The sequence below is a fragment of the Lepisma saccharinum genome, chromosome 21 (genome assembly GCF_977018435.1).
Source record: "Lepisma saccharinum chromosome 21, izLepSacc3.1, whole genome shotgun sequence".
NCBI classification, from domain to species: Eukaryota; Metazoa; Arthropoda; class Insecta; order Zygentoma; family Lepismatidae; genus Lepisma; species Lepisma saccharinum.
The window spans coordinates 23,627,342-23,644,900 of NC_139249.1; the positions used below are offsets into that span (position 1 = coordinate 23,627,342).

Here is a 17,559-nt window from a genome sequence, read left to right on the forward strand (position 1 = left end):
GACAATAAATGCGAACAAGTGTTCTCGGGTTACAAGTCTATGTTGCGCTCGAAACGTTGGAAGCCAACATAGACTTAACCTGACTTGTAACCCGAGAACACTTGTTCGAATCACGTCGCCAGGAGAGCTACAATTCCGATTTTCAACAATAAATAGTTTTGATTTTCGATTTCACCAAAGCGTTTGATAGAATGCAGTCATGTGTTTTTGAATTGTGATGCAATCTCCGATCGGGCCTCTTCGGTGGCGCAGTGGTAGCGTCGTCGCCTTGTAATAAAGGGGTTCCGGGTTCAATACCCGGTGGAGGCACACAGCGGTTCGGATCCCACTTTATACTGTAGGCCTAGTCCCGATTGGCCTTGCTGTGCATAAAGTGGACTTAAAACACCAACTGAATCAATCAATCAACAGTCTCCGTTCAGAGAAGGTGCGATCGAGGAGAAACTATTGAATAAGTTAGGAATTCCCACTTACATCAATGTGGAGCCAGAGTCCATACTTCTGGCAGATGTCAGCTATTGACTCGATAGGGTCGAAGGCGCCAAGAACCGTGGTCCCTGCGGTGCAGTTCACGAAGAATGGGATGTGACCCTTGGCTTTCCTCTCGACTACAAGGCGCTCCAGCTCGGAGGGAATCATGCGGCCCCTGAAATAGGATGAAAACTTTCTTAGAATCATCTTTACCCTTGTCTCGCAAGGTGCAGTCAACAATTGAAAGGGTTGTGCTCATAGCTTCAGTTCCCATGATGCTCGAGCGTCGGACGTGTTAGAAACTATACCAGCAGTCACGAGATAAGATGGTTTTGACAAAAGTGCGCTGTTGCCATGTATAGAAAAGACAAAGCGAGTGAGGGCGAAGATGGGGTGGTTCTCTCGCATGATGTGGCAACGTTCACCATGCAGCGTTGCAATATCTGATCTATCCAACTACAAGAAGTACGAGAGAAAGGAAAGGAAAGATAAAGAATATTCCACATTGTCGTAAATATCCGAACAAATCAAGCTGTAAGAACGATCTGGCAACAACGCACTTTCTACTGGGCGCCTCATTTCGTGTCGCCGAGTGTAGGCAATCACTGTTTATAGAACGTGCACATTGATATAGTTCATATTTCAATTGAGTGATTGATTTGGCTTATTTTACTTCGCTTTTCTTCCACTTCTGGCGAATCGCGAAAATGAGGATGAGTGATGGCATGATGAAATTGATGAAGCAACACAAAGAACACCCCTGCCCAGGCCAAGATTCAAACCCGGGACTCCTGGCGTCATAACACGCTGTGCTAACAACGAAGATCGACAGTTAGATACCACTATGAAGTATGGCACAAATTTGTAGTAATTAACAACCGCTTATACACAAATCGGTCTCACTTGCGTAGGGGACGATGAAGGGTTAAATTCTTATATCAATCAGTGCAAGCTGTGTTTGAAACATAAATAGTTTAGTGCTGAATAGGCTAGCCAAATTTGACACTTGCATTTGCTCCCCCCCTGAGATTTCTGGAAATAGTTAATATAATTCGAATGGTGAAATTGTAGATATATTTTATAACAAAAAGTATTGTTTTCTGTGACTTACAGGCCGTAAGTTACAGCAACTGTTATTATTATTATATGAAGCAGGGTTACATATAAGCTTACAGTCTATTTTACACTGATTATCTAACTATAAAAACAGCTTTTTGTCCTACATGAATTAATGTTAAGTATACAGTTATGCAAATTGTATTCCATACAGAATATGGACATTACAAATGTATGTAATTAAAAAAAACATAAGTAGTAATAGTAGTAGTAGTAATAGTAATGTATTAATAATAATAAAAACAACAAAAATAAAAAACAGTAGTAATAATAATAATAATAATAATAATAATAATAATAATAATAATAATAATAATAATAAAGTCTCTTTAACTCTCCCCCCCCCCTGAGAAAAATCCTGTGGGCGGCCCTGCGCCTACATGATGCACCTATTAAAAATCGTCGATACTGAAATTGACCATCCTCCCAAAAGAAGGGATAGACGGAACGGTGGAGTAATTGCCGATTTGTTACTTAGTACTCCCCATGGTTTAAGCAGCAAATATTGATTCCTGATGTTCATTGTATTTGGTCACGTTCTATTGCATGCGAGTGTTCTAATGCAACACTGTGCGAATTAAGCTTTTTGCTATGGAGGATGCCCACCCAGTGGCATATTTGTGATTTAATTTTGGGAGATATTTTTTTATTTTTAGTATGGAAATTTCTATTTATGTTAGCAGTCAGTAAACTAGTCAGTCAGTAAACTTGGGTCACTAAATTCTGCGATAAAATTTACACGTGATTTAGACACACTTACTATATTTACATTCTTCAAAAACCCAAACTCATTCACAAAAAGAGCTATAGAATTAATAACACGAAAACTTGACCAAATCTTCCATTGCCAAGTTCAAACTTAATGTCCATCTAACCGACCTACAAGTTTCTTGTGAACACTTTAATGCATGTAAAATATCATCACTATGCCATGAAAACTTAAGTGGAAAACAGCTGCTGTTGTCTCAGTGAGGTGAAGTTGGTCAGTTGCAGAATGGTGTCCTCCTTTTATCCTGCATCATTTTTGGCAGGGAAATCTTTGATGACTTGACCATTAATAGACACGAATAATTTTTCAATTATATTTGTTACATAAATAGAAAATGGCATACTAACTTTCAATCTCATTTTCTTTGAGGAGGACAAAACCATCCCTGGAAAAAATAATGTTCTTTTGCCGAGATAAACTATTTTCTGGGGGGAAATACCCGCCCCCGGTAATTCGCACACTGGTCCTCAAGCTAATAATATTCAATTGAGAGACTTGCTGAAGAGTTCACAATCAAAATAAAACCTATACCATGGCAGATACTGACCTTTTATCAGACGGGACCTCCACGCAATGGTCTGTTCCCAAACCACACACAGCGGCACAGCTTTTTATAGAATAATGGCACTAGAACGAATAGAAAGGGAAATTAATAGAGGTCACCAGGTTTTGGAGTCATGAAAAAGCAGAAAAAATGGCCTATTTATCAATTCCGGTATTGGGCAAGTTTTCCAAAATCTTTGGTTTTAGCGACCTGCATCTCTCAAATGTATTGAACTCCTGAAGAACATCAACAATACTTTTCTTTTCTGCGCCGATATCGGGATCTTGAAATAGTTTGGATGTTAAATCACACATGTTATTTGAATTCTTTCATTTCTATGGTAGAGAGAGATTATTTCCGTAACATCTTTGGCTATTATGCATTTGAAGCTTCGGAACGAGTCACAACTCTCGAAGCAGCCAATTAACCAAGCGAGCCGCTGACGTCTTCTCCACCCAGAACCTATCGCTAAGCCCCTTGCTCAGATTCTACACGCCCACTAGGCTCGCTAGACAGACTCGCGCAGTCCGCTGGAGATGTTCCGAAAGTAATTCGACTCTACCTGATATAGCTTTGATCAGACGTGTATTAGGGTACATTTAGCTTAGTGAAGTTTGACGACTCCGTGACCTAGTAGATTCAGATTTACTCTCTGCCTCTTTACCAGCTAATGTCGTTCGTTCTGCAGGTTGAATCCAGTATTTTAAGTATTGATTTGTTTGTTGAGTAAGTTTTACTTCCAGAAAATTATCCATTGAGCAATCGGGGTATAACATATTGCTTTTTGACTCCAAGATTCTAATTTGAAGCAGATTATAACATAACGAACGCATGCAGGGCTTTGCTAAAGTAGATTTCACAACAAGGTGGAAACTGAAACTTCACCACAAACTACACCCACCATCCGCTTCCCTAGTCTAGAAACGGGATATACTGCGCACGTGCGACGAACAGAGCCGAGGTGGCACGACGCATGCTAAAGAACAAATGACTTCCGGTCTGAGTGTGGCGTTATTCTTGTGTGAAAGGTTGCATTTATTTGTCAATGTTCAGTTACAAGTGGCATGTCGCGTTTGACTTGCCACTTCGTTGTAAAATCTCCAAAATAGAAGGTAAGGTAACACAACGTGGTCTACAATCGTCTTATCACGTTCTATTTAATTAGCTGAAAATTAATAGAAAACACCCGTTTGAATAACAGTATCACTGTGTATATAAAGTTCATTGTATTGCAGAAAGTGTTTTATTTGTAGGGAAACGTTAGCAGTTCTTTAGTAGAAATTCACACGAAAATGGTAACAGATTTATTTTACGTGCATAAACCCGAGGAATTATTTGCAATATATTCCTCTGCGATATTTTATTTTAAAAGCACAGAAGATGTTCTTGCTATATAACATTCTACTTGCAATAACATTAACACTTTCATGTGCTGCCACCTACTGGAACAAAATTATTTTAATTCCAACTCACCTGATCTGAAGTGTACATAACTAATTGCCCGTTGATTGAGTGAAGACCTTTCTCTTTGTATCCGGGGAACATCTTATGCCTGGCAGCCAGGAAAGCGTACAGGTTGGATATGGAGCCACCTGGTGGTCAACGAGAGAATTAAATATTAACCATATTATCAAACATTGTTATTTCTTTTGTTTCCCAAACAATACAATGACTTAAATTACGATTACGTTACGCATACAAGTTCACTTTTGTTCTCTTTGTATTATATGTGTGTATATACGTATATATATAATGATTCTCAGATATAGAAAGACGATTTTTCACAAATATTGGACTGTGAATTTATAGAAATTATAAAATTTCGAAACACTTGCAAACAGAGCTTCATGCAACGCGTGACTAACAGCAATTTCCCCCAATGGGAAGAGATAGACACCTCTGCGCCAATAATTACAAAGTCAGGTCCAAAAGTTCGCTGAATGACTCACCAGGTGCTAGTATGGAGTCTCCATTCTTGAAGGTGGGCCCGATGATCTCGCGCATGCGCTCCATCACGAAGTGCTCCATGAGGATGAAGACCGGGGCGATCTCGTAGGTGAACATGTTGGTATTGGCGGTGGCGGTCAGCCACTCCCCAGCCATGGAGACCAGATCAAGGCCGCAGGAGAGCTGGTTGAAGAACCTTGGGTGACCTGCAACAACAGAAAGTACAGTTAGCAAAGCAACCAGTAACCACCTCATAAGAGCTAATCGTGCGAGTAAGAATCTCTATACGTGGTGTTGCTTGAGAGCCAGTGGTGTAACAAGACACCAACGATGGTGCTGAAAAACATCAATCTGCATTCTTTCCAAGAGCGTCCTGTGACACCGAGTCTGAGTGAGACGATGCCCGACCTTACTTTGCATCATGATTTTCTTTTGCAGGGTGGAAATATATGTGCATAACATGCCTATTCGGACGTAGCGTTGAAATAAGGGGTTAAGATTACGTGCCGAGAAAGTGGATTGACCGCTGGAATCTTCTCTCTCTTTACAAAGAGAGAGAGTGTTTCTTCTCTCATCTACATCATTTCTCTCTCGCCCCTCTCTCTTTTTCGGTTGAGGCGGTGAAAGAGAGATAATGTTCCTTCTTCCTTTCCTCCTTTCTCTTTCTCTCTCTCTCTCTCTCTGGGGGGCTTCTTCTTCTTTCCGGGCCGTTGGATGGGGAGGGGGGAGGAGGCTGGTGGGATGAGAAAGAGAAAGCGAGAGAGATTGCACCACCTCGTCTCTCTCTTTCTCTCTCTCTGAGGAAAAAGAGAGAGGAGAAAGAAAAATGGTGGGAGTGAGGCCACCCTTCTCTTTCCTTCCGAGAGAGAGAGAGAGAGAGAGAGAGAGAGAGAGAGAGAGAGAGAGGGTAAGAGAGAGAGTCTCTACCCCCCGCCCTCTCTCTCTATCTCTCTTCATCTCTCTTATCCCCCCTCTCTCTCTCTTTCTCTCTTACCCTCTCTCTCTCTCCATCTCTCTTACCCTCTCTCTCTCTTTCTCTCTCCATCTCTCTTACCCTCCCTCTCTCTCTCTCTCTCCATCTCTCTTGCCCCCCTCTCTCTCTCACTATCTCCATCTCTCTTACCCCCTCTCTCTCTCTCTCTCTCTTACCCTCTCTCTCCCTCTCTCTAAGGTAAAGCACGTTTATTGATATTGATTATTTTGTCGTCATTGTGACAATTAATTTAATGGATATTAGGACACTCAAATGCCCACCCACCTTCCACGTAGCACACCCTGGACTACATTTTGCAGACTAATGAGACTCTGGTGTCTGAACCCACAGCCAGTGTAATGCTCTGTGGAGGTCGTGTTGTGTGCTGTAGCACAGATAGGCAAAACGGGATTGGACCTTTAGTTTTAAGTGGGGTCAGAACTAATATGTGCCTCCACCGGGTATCGAACCCAGGACATCTCGATCACAAGGAGAGAACGTTACCACTACGCCATCCGGGAGGCCTATTTGTGGTTGTGATTGTCCTTCCCTTCGTGTCATCTTATCACCTTTCATCCTCATCTTTGCGATTAGGCAAAGGCAGAAAATCCATCAACCAAACGATACTTCTTCCTGTTTAGATATTTAAGTACAGTGATATTTTGTAGTTTCGTTGTTTTAGAATTTGATGCATCGAAACAATTCCGTATTTTAATAACAATGTGTGTATGGTATAGCTATATAACGTCAGGTTAACTAATCTAATATAACCGTGCTGTGTGTCTGGGCATGCGCGTTCTTTACGAGTTCCCCATCATCAGCTTCATCTAATCGTTACTCGTCTTCATCGTTGCGATTAGCTAAAATGGCAGAAAAGCGACGCTAAATAGCAATAATACAAAATGCACGCAATCGGTCCATGATCCCCGGCCACTGATAAAAAATTAACATTATAATTCTTACAAATTCATCCGGCAGCTACGAATGAGTAGCGTAGCCCGGTCATGGAAACCCACAACAACGACTGTGGCTTCGTCGTGCTGACCACATCTCACCCCGTAACTGGTTGGGTGAAGCCGGCAGTCGGTAGGTCTTGTCGCGTCACCGGTGTGTGTGTATAAACTAGTACGTATTTGCAAAGTTTGGTTTAGTTCAATGAATTTTATATTCGTCACGGGAAACCTCATAAGACCAGGACACCGGAGGGATTGACAGATTGAGAGCTCTCTCTTGATTCGGTGGGTGACTCGCTTGGCCGATTTTAGTTGGCGGAGCGTTTGAACGTGACTCCTGCTTTTCTGAGATACGAGCATAACGTTGATACGACCACCTACCTCTGCATCGCGGGGAAACATTTGTTCCTCGCGCCTAACGTGTATGCAACACGCCTGAGACTTTTGTTAGCCGGGTTGCATAAGACGTAGGATTGAGAGGAAAAATGTCCGATGGGCGCTAGGAGAAAAATAGCAATGTTTCAGTCTCTCCTCGCGTGAATTTTACTAGGATTTTGGGGATATTATTTTCTTTTATGTTTAACTTTGTTATTCAAGGCTTCCGCGTAGCCTTAAGAGGAAATCCTGTGTTCGATTTCCGGTGGGACTCTCAAAATTTTGATGTTGGTCCATCGTAGTGAGAGCATCTGAGAAGCATAGCGGTGAAAAGACTAGATGCGTTGTCAACCCAATTGATTTGGTTTATTTTACCTCGCTTTTCTGCCACTTTTGACTAATCGCGAAGATAGGAATGAGGGATGATATGATGAAATTGATGAAGGTACATTCACAAACAACGTCCATTGTAAGGCGGCGATTCGAACCCTAGACCCCTGGTGTCGTAACGCGATGTCCTAACCACTCCGCAAAGGAGACCGGCTCAAACCAATGGAAATGACTGACTTGGGTCTCAATGGCTATTCCGTCACGTACTTAGAATAGATAGAGCAGATTAATAGATAGGTCTAAATCATATTACTAACTAGATCATATTAATTTTTGGAGCCCAAAAACGTTGATCTACCAGGGTCCCGTCGTAGTACGCCCCTGACCCCCACTTACGGAATCCGACCCAGAACTGAGAACCACTGAACGTATTTACCCACCCCCTCCTTCCGACACAGTTTTCCCTCACCTTCAACCCCTCCCCCCAAAGAGGAAGGCGAGCAACAGACATCCTCTTAAGCAGCAGGTCAACCGTATTCGTAGGAGATTTCAACTTGGTCCTGTTTTCCGTCTCACTTGACTCCCCTCGCCGCGAAAAGGGGGGATTATCCTCCCCCTCTTACCTCATGCTCCGCTGGAGTAATCCCCCCTAAACCCCCTCGCCCCTTGATGCATCATATTGCATCAGCGTGTTTCTTTTGTTTGCAGGAACACTTTTGATGGTATGCGGGTTCCTGCTCACGGTATGCAATAAATTGGGGAAGTCAACAAAACATGCGATCTCTGCTCCCTCTTGCGGGAAGTTGAGGAATGATATTGCGTCGTGACCGCAAGCTACTTTGGGCCAGCGGCCTGCGGGAAGGATATTAATAATACTGTAAAAAAGCGCGGGGAAATAAAGGTTGAAGCTTGTTTCTCTGCGTGGTTGCGGTGGAACGATGTTACAGGCGTTGGGTTGGGACTTTGGTCGAGTAGTACACAAGGCTGAACGTAGAGTAGAATTCAACACAAATTGGCCACATTGCTTCAAACTCTTGAACTTCAGGGATTGTGTTTTCTGTTTTATTCACTTTCTCCAGCTTCTCTTGTTACCTATTTGTTATTTTATCGTTCTTCCAGCTCCCCTACTTTCTTGTTTTCCTTTATACTCTTTCGTTCCTATCCAATCCTGTTACGATTTGTCTCGATGGTAGAAGAGGGGCGTATGGGGTGACCTTTACAGAAGGCGCCAGAAGTCAATGCCACTTCCACGTAGAACGCCCCGGAAACTGCAATGTTTGAGGCCAAAGAGGTTGGATCTACGCTAAGTATATTCTTTTGTAGGGCTGTGTGTTGTCGTTATATGTGCTGAACGCACCTTGACAGACTCAGTGTTTAGTTAGGTAAGGAGATATTAGTCCTCAGAGACACGTATTATTTTTAGACCAGAGAGACACGTATTGTTTTTAGTTCTCAGAGACACATATTGCTTTTAGTCCTGAGAGACACATATTGCTTTTAGTCCTGAGAGACACGTATTGCTTTTCGTTCTCATAGACACATATTGTTTTCGTCCTGAGAGACACGTATTGTTTTTAGTTCTGAGAGACACGTAATGCTTTTAGTCCTGAGAGACACGTATTGTTGTTAGTTCTCAGAGACACGTATTACTTTTCGTTCTGAGAGACACGTATTGTTTTTAGTTCTCAGAGACATGTATTACTTTTAATCCTTAGAGACACGTATTGTCTTTAGTTCTCAGAGACACGTATTGCTTTTAATCCTTAGAGACACGTATTGTTTATAGTTCTGGGAGACACGTATTGCTTTTCGCCCTGAGAGACACGTATTGCTTTTCGTTCTCATAGACACATATTATTTTCGTCCTGAGAGACACGTATTGCTTTTAGTTTTCAGAGACACGTATTGCTTTTAATCCTGAGAGACACGTATTGTTTTTAGTTCTCAGAGACACGTATTGTTTTCGTCCTGAGAGACACGTATTGTTTTTAGTTCTCAGAGACACTAATCCTGAGAGACACGTATTGTTTTTAGTTCTCATGGACACATATTGTTTTCGTTCTGAGAGACACGTATTGTTTTTAGTTTTCAGATACATGTATTGCTTTTAATCCTGAGAGACACGTATTGTTTTTAGTTATCATAGACACGTATTGTTTTCGTCCTGAGAGACACGTATTGTTTTTAGTTCTCAGAGACACGAATTGCGTTTAATCCTGACAGACACGTATTGTTTTAGTTCTCATAGACACGTATTGTTTTCTTCCTGAGAGACACGTATTGTTTTTAGTTCTCAGAGACACGAATTGCGTTTGATCCTGAGAGACACGTATTGTTTTTAGTTCTCAGAGACACGTATTGCTTTTAATTCTGAGGGACACGTATTGTTTTTAGTTCTCAGAGAGACTATTGTTTTTTGTCCGGAGAGACACGTATTGTTTTTAGTTCTCATAGACACGTATTGCTTTTCGTCCTGAGAGACACGTATTGTTTTTAGTTCTGAGAGACACGTATTGCCTTCAATCCTGAGAGACACGTATTGTTTTTAGTTCTCAGAAACACGTATTGTTTTTAATCCTGAGAGACACGAATTGGGTTTAATCCTGAGAGACACGTATTATTTTTAGTTCTCAGAGACACGTATTGCTTTTCGTTCTGAGAGATACGTATTGTTTTTAGTTCTCATAGACACGTATTGCTTTTAATCCTGAGAGACACGTATTGTTTTTAGTTCTCATAGACACATATTGTTTTCGTTCTGAGAGACACGTATTGTTTTTAGTTCTGAGAGACACGTATTGCTTTTAATCCTGAGGGACACGTATTGTTTTTAGTTCTCAGAGAGACTATTGTTTTTTGTCCAGAGAGACACGTATTGTTTTTAGTTTTCAGAGACACGTATTGCTTTTAATCCTGAGAGACACGTATTGTTTTTAGTTCTCATAGAGACATATTGTTTTCGTCCTGAGAGACACGTATTGTTTTTAGTTCTGAGAGACACGTATTGCTTTCAATCCTGAGAGACACGTATTGTTTTTAGTTCTCAGAAACACGTATTGTTTTTAATCCTGAGAGACACGAATTGGGTTTAATCCTGAGAGACACGTATTATTTTTAGTTCTCAGAGACACGTATTGCTTTTCGTTCTGAGAGATACGTATTGTTTTTAGTTCTCATAGACACGTATTGCTTTTAATCCTGAGAGACACGTATTGTTTTTAGTTCTCAGAGACACGTATTGTTTTCGTTCTGAGAGACACGTATTGTTTTTAGTTCTCAGAGAAACGTATTGCTTTTTGTTCTGAGAGACATGTATTGTTTTTAGTTCTCAGAGACACGTATTAATTTTAAGTCTTCAGAGATACTATTGATTTTGTCTACTGTAAGAGGTTTGACCCAGTGATTCAAATAGCCCCAGTGCTCACGCACCCAAAATGTTTCGTTTAATTTTATTCATTCATTGGATGGTAGAACGGTGGATATCCAGAAATCGATCGTCTTTTGTTAAAACGAATTGAATGTGAGGTTTTCCTAACTATTTCATGGCGAGAAGTAGGTCAGAAATAAAGATAAAAGGCTCCGGAGTGGTGGGAACGAATTTAAAGTCTTGCCTAACTTTTTCATGGTATGTGCGTAAGAAACCAGCGTCTTCTGCTCATATTTAGAGGCAGCCATTAAGGAGGAAAGTTTCAGCTTCGTGAGTTTGCCGCCATTAAATAGTTAGTCAAGGCTTAGCCTGGACCCATCCTAGATTTTTTATATCATTGCTTTTGATCTTTCCCTACACACTGTTCTTTTCTCAATATGTGTCGTCACATCCCTTCCTGTACGTCTCTTGTTGTCCTTTTTGTCGCAGTCTTGGTTGTAGAGAACCTTACCTTGCCATATGTTCATTATTAGTGTAATAGTATTGTAATGCATTCATTGTTTCTTTTCAGCTCTCTCATAGGAGGATTCCGTGATGTAGTTCACATCTGCCAATGGCTGAGTACTACAAGACTTTTTGGTTACTATTGAGAAAATGGAACATATTACAGGAGAAATTGTAAGTAACTAAATTTTACTATTCCATTCGGAAATTTTTTGTTCCATCATAATAGTCCCGATTTGTCTTGGTATATCCATCTGATTAACTGCTTTAGGATACCTTACTTTGTAAATTATTATTGTGATACAAGTAAAATGATAACAGAATGTAATGTAACTCTGCTCACACGTTGCTATTAGTTCCATGATGGTCACGCCAGTGCTTGCAATTAAAGCCACGAAGATCTAATACAAATCTTTGTTGCTCAAAGATTGTGGGGTGGGAAGAAAAATCATTTCGAGCAAATTAACATTCGTTCACCAGGGACTGATTGTATGCTTGTAACAATTGTGTGTTATTATTGGATGTGTAGCAGGGGTGTCCACAGGGGGGATTGTGGCGCAGGTTGCGCTATCAAGATTTTTTTTGGGGATTTTTCCCTTCAAATAATATAAAATTCAACATTTATATCTTTTTCCAAAATATATGTAAAGATTTTAAACCTTAAATGCACCATATTTAATCCATTAGATGAAAAAAGAAAGTGTTTAATGGTATTATCTATGGTGGTGGTGAGGGACAGATATCCAACTTTTACATATTAGACCTTAATTGACATGTGGGTTCTGGGGGGGATTCTGAATTAAATTTTGGGGGGGGACAGTATCCAACTCTAGGTCTTAGATTATGGCGGGTTAGAGGGGGATTGAGCATTAAATTGAGGGGATATCCATTTCTTATGTATTGCTATTGTATTAGACTGTTGCGGAAATTCTGGTGTGGAGACTGAGAATTAATTTTTTGGAGGAGGCAATATCCACTCTTCAATATCAACAGTAAGTCTAAAATTGATTGAGTATTACATTTAAAGCGGGAGATAGAATGTTCTTGATAAAGTGTTAAATCTTAGATTGTCAAGGTATTTCTGTAGTGGAGAGAGACTTCGAACATTAAATTTTGGAGACTGTATTTTGCGATGTGGTATCCACACGTTTTCGACCCCGAACGTGCCAAAGGAAAAGCTGGAAAAGACTAGAATGCATTGACATCCTATTAAATTAATATTCTTGAAAGCCTGCAAAGAAATGGATGTAACAATTTTCTTGCTCGCTTTGCTCGCAATAATGTGTTGATTAGAATGCGTATTTGGCGCTTTAATGAAGTAAATGTGAAGTTTTTATACTAAAGCTGCATTACAAGACAAGCGATATTCTCGGTTATGATGAACGATTTTAGGGTTGGTTTTGAGCGATGGGCCCCCTGTTTAGGGAGGAGGGGCAGATCAAGTATAGTGTTCAGTAAAGCTAGGCAAAAGGTTACTTTCGGTAGATACGCTGTCGTAATTAAATACTTTGTGGAGATTACGATATGGTTTGAGGGCGCGAATGATACGATTTGGGGGGGGGGACGCATGACATGAATTTGGGGGGATGCGCCATTGGCCTTGGGGGGATGGGCACCCCTAACCACAAGAGATGATAGTGGCCAATTTAAATATTGTCACAGCTATTGCTTGGTTTTACCAAGTTTAAGTGCAGCGGCAAAGTAAAAGAAAATGTAATAAATCAGGAATATCATATAGTGTAATGATATTGTTTGATAACGAATGAAACTATGCTGACCCTCATCTCCAAGCCACCAATGTATTTTGGTTTATGGAGTAAATTCGAATTCGAAAATTCAAATTCAAGGTTTGAAACAAGGTCACCAACAAAGACAATGCCAAACTCTGCACCACCATGAGTTATTGAATTGGGCACTCAAACGCTCTACCACATACGCTTAAATCATGATTATTAGAAGGTTAAGTGGGAGGAGGGAAGGGGAGGTATATAAATCTGGATTTAGAATTCAGCCTTTTTTGTAGATTTTTGTCTCATTTCTCATTTTCATTGTTTGGATCTTATTTCTAGCTTTTCGTCGTCTTTTCTCAGTTTCTCTCTGATTATTATTCTTTCTATGTTTGCTCTCCCGGTTTGTCTCATTTCCTTTTTACTCTTTCCCTTAATTACATATATATATATTAGGTTCTTTCAAAAAGTAAGGTGAATTTGTCTGTAAAACTCAGAGTTTTTTGTGTAGCTAATTAAATTTTTGGTGTGTGTCAGATACCAAGGTGATGCAAGTCTGACGGCAATTACAGTCTTCTACGTCAACCCGTCTGGTACCTAGAGCAATTCAAAGATGGCGCAACGACTTGAACATTACTCCAAGGAGGAGGTGCGCAGTGTTATTCGTTTTTTATGGGTCAAGTGAAAGAAACCATCTGAAATTCATCGAGAATTGTTGGAGGTCTATGGAGAGAGTGTTATGTTGCAGTAACAAGTGTATATGTGGTGTAACTCATTTGCAAGTGGTAGGAGTAGTGTGACAGATGATGACAGAAGTGGCAGACCAGAAACGTCCATCACCGACAGCAATGTGTGAGACGTGGATGCGATGATTCGTGAAGACAGAAGAGTCAGGTTGCTGATGCATTGAACATCTCATATGGTTCAGTGAGGAGTATCGTCCATGACCAACTTGGCTTCAGGAAAGTGTGTGCGCGTGCTGGGTGCCCAAAAATCTGAGTGAGGACCAAAAACACCACCAAATGGGCATTTCCCTGACCCACCTCACACGATATGTCCACGAAGGCATGTGTGATACCATGTGTCAAACATACTAAACTTTTATATTTTTTTCTATGCACGCTTTTCAATAAATCGAAAATTCACCTTACTTTTTGATACACCCTAGTATATATATATATTCTCCATTACTTTCTTCTTTATTTCTCGTCTTTCTCTCTTGTCTCGTTTCCTTTACTTCTCTCCCTTTCTCTCTCTGTCTTCTTTACTGTTACTTCTCTTTCTTCTCTCTCTAAACCACGATTCTTTATTTCTTTTTCCTTTTCCCTTTATAATCTCTGTCTCGTTTTCTTTACTTCTCTCTCTTTCTATCTTCTTCATTTATGTTCTTTCCTCTCCTTTTGTCCTTTACTGCTCTCCGTTCTCTCCATTTCTTGTTTCTATATTTATCTTTCTTTACCTCATCATCTATTGCTTAATTTCTCTGTAGAACTTGTCTTTCTCTTGGTGACACGTCAGCTCAACGCCCAGGACAGAAATTTGGGATATGGACTACTTTAGAGAATTGTATAGGATGCCTGAAAATAGAGAGGGGAAGTTTGTCTAGTGTTATCGTCACGAGAGGCTCTACGAAACATCAAAATTCCTTATGAGGGAAGAAAGAAGAGATTTCTCCAGTTCTCTAGACGAAAGGAGCAGTCCATCCACAAGACAATATTCCCTTAAATAAATTGCGTGGTTTAAAAAGCAGTTTGCCATCCGCAGAGGCCGTGATAAATTATCAGAAGGTTGCGAAGGGGAAGAAAAAAGGTCCCACGGGGAATCCCCACGGGACAACCGGGATTCCGGGGGATTAGGGGCAGGAGGGGTGCGTGCAAGTGACATACGCACGCGGCGACCAGATGCGTCGTGGCTTATTGAGTGAAATATGCTATTGTCTCACTCCACTGACATTCAATTAGGACATTAAACCGCTCGCGAAAATTGGTGAGAGATTTTGACGGGAGATGAAGCTCCTGAGGGATGCTGCGGGATTTATCTAAACGAGAGGAACTATGGAGTTGTTTTCTTCCCGGAGAGGGAGAGTGATGCAGTGGAGACCGGGAGATTGGAGAATGAAAGAGGCAGGAGATGATGCTCCACGACTGCGAGGAGATAAACAAAGTCTGTCCTCTGTGTAGGTATCTTATCTTCTCATGAAACTACTTCCTACACAAGAGGGAAAGCTATCACTAAATTCATCGGAAATGTCTCCATGGTTTGTACCTAAGTCTTTTGTTTTTCCAGCTTAGTTTCGTCACGACGACGCAGGATCAAGTTTAGTAATGGATTACCTTCTCTAATTTTCTATAAAAATGAGTGGAATTCTCCTTGTTTTCTTTTTTTGTTACAAGTTACCTTAGACCTTGAATTTAATGTTACTTTGGTGAAGTAATTTCTACTTTGTATTTTGTTTGAGTTTGTCATTAAGTCCACTTTATGCATAGAAGGGCTAATCGGGACTGAACCTACAGTTTCCTCGATTACAAAGCGACGGCGTTACCACTACTTTGTATTTTATCCTACGGTGAAACTCTGTATTGTATTTCGTCGTATGATACAGTCCCATGCGAATTAATCGGAACAAGATATTTTTATGCATGATAGAGTCTCAAACTTGACTATAGATTTATGATGATGAATCTATGACAAATCGTGTAATACAAATTATATAACAGAAAGAAAAACATATTAGCTATTAAGAAATATTTCGAATATGTAATTTATTGTTTCTGAATAGTGTAATTGATGAATTAGGGTATAAGTACAAAAAAAAAAACATAAAGTATGTAGCTATTGTCGTATTTCAATTAATTCGCACGGGACTGCACGTGTGTGTGTGAATTCGCCCACTAATAAATGTATGAACGTTGAGAAAATATTTCAAATAAAGTAGGCCAATCAGAAATGAGGTCTACAGTCCCGTGCGAATTAATTGAAATACGACAATAACTACACACGTTATGTATGTTTGTACTTATACCATAATTCATCAATTACACTATTCAGAAACAATAAATTACATATTCGAAATATTTCTTAATAGCTAATATGTTCTTCTTTTTGTTATATAATTTGTATTACACGATTTGTCATAGATTCATCATCAAGAAACAATAGTCAAGTTTGAGACTCTATCATGCATAAAAATATCTTGTTCCGATTAATTCGCACGGGACTGTAGGTGAACAAAATTCAGTTCGTGTTATAGTAGGTGATCAAGACGAAATTGTACTTTGCGTTTCGTTTTATGGAAGATGATCTAGTAAATTTTGCTTTTTATTTTGTTTTATGGTAGATAATTAAATGAAATACTATATTTTATTTGATTGATTTGGTTTATTTTACTTTGCTATTCTGCCACTAATTGCGAACATGAGGATGTGTAGTGATATGATAAAAGTGATGAAGGGACACACACAATGAAAACCCATGACCAGCGGTAGTTATTCCCGTTATCATCCTTCTCTGTTTTTCGTATATATTGTTTTTTTCTTGTTTTCAAGTCATGGTTTTCAAATTGAGACAAATACAACATGTCTTGCTTGCCCGGGATTCGAACTCGGGACCACTCTTTTTTTATTTGAAAAAGGAATACCCCTAAGCGGCAGTATCTCCCGCTTTTCACTGTTTTCTCCTCAATTTTCACATGTATCAATTTTCTCTAAATTCTCTGTATTTCCATTGGGACAAACACAAATATTCATGACCGAACCAGGATTCGAACCTGGGACCCCTGGCATTGTGATCGACAAGCACTCAACCACGGAGGTGGGTATGTGTTTTATTTCGTCTTGTGTCAAGTAATCAAGACGAGATTCCACTTTCAATTCTCTTATTCTCGATGACTAGTTTCATATTTCTTTCTTTCCCCATTCTCCCTTCTCCTCTGTCTCTCTCTCTCTCTTTCTCTGTGGAGAGAGAGAGAGAGAGAGAGAGAGAGAAAGAAAGAAAGAGAAAAATAAAGAAAGAAGAGAAGGGGAGAAAGCGATAGAGAGAGAGAGCAAGATAAATAAAGTAAAGGCAAGATAGAGAGAGGAAGAGAAAGGAAAGAAGAGAAAACGAGAGTTAGATAGAGAGAGAGGGAAAAATTGGGATACCTCCTCTCTCTCTTTCTCTTCTTCCTTCTTCTACCCCCTCTTCCTTTCTCTTCTTTTGCTTCCTTCCTTCTGTTCTCCCTTTTCTTCTTTTCTTCGTGCATGAGAATCATTTTGACTCATTATCGCGACAAAATTAATTCAAGTCCTTAATAACCGTTCCTGCATGTATACTCTCCTAAACAAATCCCAAAGCCTATACATATGTGTGTCCGTGAATACGTAATCTAAAAATACGGAGTCAGTATGACATAAGGAGAACAAAGGCGTAGGAACGTATCTCAGGGAACGTTCAATATCTGAGTCACTGCCAACCCTCGCATCCAGATGCCGCTGGAAACTGCTCC

At 40.2% G+C, this 17,559-nt stretch overlaps 1 protein-coding gene across 1 annotated transcript in view; it reads right to left on the reverse strand.

Annotated features, from left to right (window-relative positions):
• Positions 1-17,559, reverse strand: part of Gad1 (glutamate decarboxylase) — a 97,045-nt gene that overhangs the window by 37,371 nt on the left and 42,115 nt on the right. The window contains exons 3-6 of the mRNA XM_083143343.1: positions 4,850-5,053; positions 4,374-4,492; positions 2,904-2,983; positions 475-646 (exon numbers count right to left, since the gene is read on the reverse strand). Coding sequence (XP_082999469.1) covers positions 475-646; positions 2,904-2,983; positions 4,374-4,492; positions 4,850-5,053 — 575 coding nt within the window. The remainder of the gene's footprint in view (positions 1-474; positions 647-2,903; positions 2,984-4,373; positions 4,493-4,849; positions 5,054-17,559) is intronic.